This window comes from Papaver somniferum, chromosome 4 (genome assembly GCF_003573695.1).
Source record: "Papaver somniferum cultivar HN1 chromosome 4, ASM357369v1, whole genome shotgun sequence".
In the NCBI taxonomy this organism is placed as follows: Eukaryota; Viridiplantae; Streptophyta; class Magnoliopsida; order Ranunculales; family Papaveraceae; genus Papaver; species Papaver somniferum.
In genome coordinates, this window is record NC_039361.1 from 136,786,250 (window position 1) to 136,791,621 (window position 5,372).

Genomic DNA, 5,372 nt, shown 5'->3' on the forward strand with positions numbered 1-5,372 from the left:
TAACTTGCTCAATAGGTTGAGTTTTGCTTGTAAAATCCGAACGTTGGGCACTTTCCAGGTGCACCACATGATTGATATCAAATTACCTTGTTTTGTTGAGTGTCAAAATTTATTGCCGGAAGAGAAACACGAACATTAAACGACATTGTGAAACAGAAATGCAGCTTGTCCATAGAATGTTGTCATATTTTGATCACAAACTACCATTGCATAAACAAATGAAGGGCACTTTCACCATTGGTAAATTCATTTAAGTTTAACTAAGTAAACCTTGTAGTTTGATATCTTACGTGAAAGTCTTTGGGATACATGTGATCCTAAACTATGATAATTGATAAATTCACTTTAAGTTTAACTAAGTAGACTTGTAGTTTGAAATCTCTTTTTAAAATTCAATGAAGTTGAGTTATTACAACAACAAAATAATGAAAAATAGTAAGGACAAAAGAAAGTACATGAGGGGCTGTAATGTACGAGTATTAAAGGAGAAAGTGATGGTAGGATGGTGGTAGTAGTTGAGATGGGTAATGGAGAATCCAGTTAAAGTTGAATCTGGTCTTCAGTTTGCCGGACTTTAACTGTTACCTAACCAAACTCAACCATTTTTATAATACTAATTTTATACGGTAGGGAACGTCTATTACATGTGTAGAGTGCTTTGTCCTACTTGGAGTCTTGGACAGGGGCAGGCGGCTCCGCTTTCAGATGCATCATGTCCGAAATGTGCATGATGCTAAGCTAAAGTAGTTTAGTAGTGCAGCTTCTTTTGGCGACATAATCTAAATTTATAACATTACATTTTACTGAATGTATTAAAGCGGTTCGCAAAGAGGTTGAGAGACCCCTTGGAACTGGGTGGAGACCTTTAGACACTTAGAAAGACAAATTAATAGTAAGGAAAAAATAATAAGATTTCTAAAGGATTACTAATTCCCATATAGTTTATCAAATTTACATGAAACAAAGTAATCCTCATATCCCACCGCTTGATTCACTGAGTTGGTAATCCCTTTTGTTGTTATAGCATTGGGGAATAAAAAAACTTTGCATTGTGATTATTAGTGAACATTTGTTATTTTTGAACGGAAAAACAAGGTCGTCATGTCGGTGTCAAAATTTGAGGAGGTTTGTTTGACTAAAAGAAATGGGAATTATATAATTGTCCTTCTTTTTCACGTGTTTCACAATTACCCTTATGACACAACAAATATATTACTCTCAATCTAAAGCCCAGCAAGGGTCCATTAAGGATTCTGCAAGAGTACGAATATATCCTTCATATATATTTATTATTCTAAAACAAACAAATAGTTCAACGGAAAAAAAAAAGAAATAGAGAGAGAGCGTGATCTTCGGTCAGCTGAAACCAGATGAAATAAATTTTCGAAAATTTATCTATGAAATCTATGGTTTCAATCACCAGAAAATCATCTTCTTCTTCTACTAAATCTATGTTCATCAATTTAATCATTCGATTGTTTAAATCTAAGATCTGAACTGAGTTTCTTCATCAATAACAGAATCAACAGAAAATTCTCGATATGTTTTTCTGCAACCAATTGGTAATGGTGATTCGTGATTGAAGATGAGTAGAAACTTATATGATATTTGCATGTTCGATTTGTAGTTTCTAAATCTTCATATTTGATTTCAGTTTATTTGTATCTTCTGTTGCAGATCGAGATTTTGGAAGCTTGATTCTGTGTGTTTGATTCTACTGGATTGATTGGTTCATTTACATATTATTTGAATTCGAGATCGTTGTTCATCTCTTAAACATGTATATTCAATTCTTCAATCTCCAATCTCCGGTTTTTGATTTTTTAATTTCTGTTGTTTACTTAGAACAACTCATGATTCAATGTTAGGTTTATAATTCATGAGTTTTAGCTTCATTGTACTTTGCATGAACCAGTTCTCGTTTTGAACTATTCTTGATAATTTCATAGTGTCGATGAATTATTAGGAGAATTATTTGGATAATACTGAGTGTTGAAGAATTATTTTGAGAATATTGAGTGTTGATGAATTAGTTTTGGTATAATTAGAAGTTAGAAGTTAGTGAAATCAATTAGAAGTTAGTGTTGATAAACTCAGTTTACATATCTAACGTTTGACATTGAATATAACTTTCACGAGGGGGCGCAGCCCCCAAGTGATGTGCGACGTAATTTGAATTTGTAGCTTATGTTAGGTTTAGGCTTTTTCTTATGGTTTGCAGTGATTTTTTTAACATGGAGCACGTATGTTCATGTAGTATTTCATGTTGCAGGTTCACATTTGCACCGATTGCATACTAATGCGATGCGAAGTAACATATATGATGTTGTTTATGCTGTTTTTCCGTAGCAAAATCCTTGTTGTTGACATAGATTTTTCATTTTTGGCACTGAAAATTTGTACATTATCCAGATTATTTGTATCAACATTGGTCGTTGATGCAGGTTTGTTGGATAAACTTTCATTTTTGATGCAAATAACCTGGATAATTTTATGATTATGGTTGTTGATAGCTGTTTTATTGGATTAACACTGGTTGTTCATGCAGGTTTGTTGGATCAACTTTCATTGTTGATGCAGATAACCTAGATAAATTTCTGATTATGGTTGTTGATAGCTGTTTTATTGGATCAACATTGGTTGTTGATACAGGTTTGTTGGATCAACTTTCATTGTTGATGCAAATAACCTGGATAATTTTCTGATTATGGTTGTTGACAGATGTTTTTATTGGATCAACATTGGTTGTTGACAGATTATGGTTGTTGATCTCAAATTTTGTTTTTGTTTTTATGTTTTATTAGTTTTGTTGATCTGTTATCATTGTTGCAGGACAAAGATGGCTGTTGCAGAATTCACTTTATCCAATTTGACCGTATCGCATGCTGTTTCGGAATCAACTACTGTCAACGAGATGATTAGTATGGTGAAACAATACTGTCCTTATGTCCCTGAAGACCTCGTACTTTTTGGTTACACTGTAGATGGAATTTCACATGTGATTAATCACGATTTGGAGTTGAGGTTTTTTATTCACTACTGCATCTCGAAAGGGATTGATGTGTTGAAGTTTAACATCCAGTTTAAGATTCGCGTTGATTCTGTTCCTCCCTCTTCTTCTGTTGCTCCTTCTTCGTCATCATCAAGTTGTGTTTCAAACAACGAGGTGGCTGTTGTAGAAGAGTTGACGGATGATTCATCTTTGATCAAAAAGGTCCCCAAGAAGTCAAATGCTTGGGAAAACATCTTAATCGGAGTAGGGCAGGTTTTTGAAAGTGTTAAATATTGTCGTGATACTGTTAAGAAGTATGGATTTCATAGTGGTTACAAAACTCAAATACGTAAGAGTGACAAGAAACGTTACATTATGAAGTGTAAGAACAAGAAAAGTAAAAATTGTAGCTGGACGTTTCATGCATCTCTCTTTACCAATACTAAAGGTGTGTTTTCAGTGTAAGAAGTTTCACGGAGAGCATTCATGTGATTTAGCTTCTTCTGATCCCGCAAAAGTCAGGATGACGAAGTCTTTCTGAAGGATATCTTAATAGATGAATTTCGAGCATCAAAGAAGAAGAAGACTACAACTGATGTCATAGATCCGCTCCATCTGGAATATGGTATTGATCTCACGTATAATCTGGCATACCATGGTTTACAGTTCACTAAAGAGTGTCTTTGGGGTGATGACATCAAGTCCTATTCAGACTTTGTTTGGTATAAAGAATCAATTGAACGTTATAATCTTGGAAGCGTCGTCAAGTTTGAGTATGATGGTTTAACGAAGCAGTTCCAAAGGTTTTTTGTTGCTTTCAAAGCTTCCACTACTGGTTTCAATAATTGTTGTCGTCCGATGTTATTTATTGATTGTACTTTTCTCACTGGGAAGTTTAAGGGTGGTCTTATGGTTGCTTGCGGGAAAACTGATAACCAAGGTATGATTTTTAATATTTTTCTCTATTTTATTTATTAAGTGTTTCAACTTTCCTTGTTGAATTACACAATGTAATATGATATGTCCCTGGATTTCAATTCTATGGATCACATAACTTTTGTTCAACCCATAATTATTGTTGTTGATCCCATAACTTTTGTTGTTGATCCATTATTTTCAATTGTTGATCTCATAACTTTTTTGTTGATTCCATAATTCCAGTTGTTGATCCCATTTTTTTGTATCAAATTTTGTTGTTGGTCCATAATTTCAATTGTTAATCCCACAATTCCAGTTGTTGATTACATAACTTTTTGTTGTTTACCCCATAACTTGTTCATGGATTTTAATTTTTATGGGTCACTTTTTGAATCTTTGGTTCTTCTTGTATTTTGTAGAGATCTATCCAGTTGCATTTGGAATTGTACCTTGCAAAAAAATTTAGAGTTGGGAATGGTTCTTAACCAATTTGAAGGGTATTATTAGTGAAGACCGTCCACTGACCATCATATCAGACCGTGGAGCTGGCCTTTTGAAGCATGTCCTTGTGATCTTCCCAAAGGCTCACCATTCGTACTGTTTGTACCACATGAAAGGAATATTCCGGTTCCAAAGGGAAAGAGTAGGCAAACTGCTGTGAAGTTGTTTGAAGAGTGCTACACTGCGTTAACAAAGGAGAAATTTTATGCTGCTGCCAAGAGTGTGAGCAATCTGAAGCTGGATTCGGTGATTGATTGGATGGTAAAGATTCCATTCCAGAACTGGGCTGCTCATGCATTTCTAGGAGAAAGGTTTGGTGAGAACACATCAAACATTGCTGAGAGTTTTAACAATGTGATTAAGCATGATAAGCGGCTTCAATCACTTGAGCTTATCGATTGTATTTGTGCTAAGGTAATGGAGAAGAACTACAAGAGGTTGGTGGAGTTTAGTAAGTGGACTTCAAAGCTTACTCCTCGGATGCAGGCTAGGCTCAACAAAAGGGTGACTGACTGGCGTTTTTACAAGTTCCGAAGATCAAGTGGTAAAGTTTTTAAGATCATTTCTCCTACTGGAAAGCACACAGTCGAGGATGCTAAGACATGCACTTGCAATTGGTGGCAGAAGCATAGTTTCCCTTGCACCCATTCAATGAAAATAATGTTGCAAATTGGGCCAGATGAACCTTACAAGTACATCATTCCATATTATACCATCGAGTACTAGAGAGGTTTGTATGCTCGTCTTATCTATCTTATTCCCGACAGTGAGAGGCCGCCTAAAATTAATGAGGAAGGTTATGTCTTGCCTCCCAATGGTGGTCGAGCGTCATCTAGAAGGCCAACTACTGCAAGGTACATGGGTTGTCGAGAGAAAGTTCGCAAGAAAAGTAATTATGGTCAGTGTGGGAGACTTGCCTTCCACAACCATCGTAGATGTCGCAGAGCTCCTTTGGCTCCTC

The 5,372-nt window shown here is 35.4% G+C and overlaps 1 protein-coding gene across 1 annotated transcript; it reads left to right on the plus strand.

Moving 5' to 3' along the window:
* The first annotated feature begins 2,839 nt into the window (after positions 1 to 2,839).
* Positions 2,840 to 5,137, plus strand: LOC113273175. Its single transcript, XM_026522935.1, has 3 exons — positions 2,840 to 3,440; positions 3,549 to 3,932; positions 4,494 to 5,137. Exons 1-3 carry the CDS (start codon positions 2,840 to 2,842, stop codon positions 5,135 to 5,137), a joined length of 1,629 nt encoding a protein of 542 aa, XP_026378720.1.
* The last annotated feature ends 235 nt before the right edge of the window (positions 5,138 to 5,372 follow it).

What these genes read in the sequence shown, in the direction of transcription:
- LOC113273175 (XM_026522935.1), top strand. Translation starts at nt 2,840, where the DNA reads ATGGCTGTTGCAGAATTCACTTTATCCAATTTGACCGTATCGCATGCT. An exon ending in TCTCTTTACCAATACTAAAG is followed by an intron (nt 3,441 to 3,548) that starts GTGTGTTTTCAG and finishes ATATCTTAATAG; the next exon opens with ATGAATTTCGAGCATCAAAG. An exon ending in CGGGAAAACTGATAACCAAG is followed by an intron (nt 3,933 to 4,493) that starts GTATGATTTTTA and finishes ATCTTCCCAAAG; the next exon opens with GCTCACCATTCGTACTGTTT.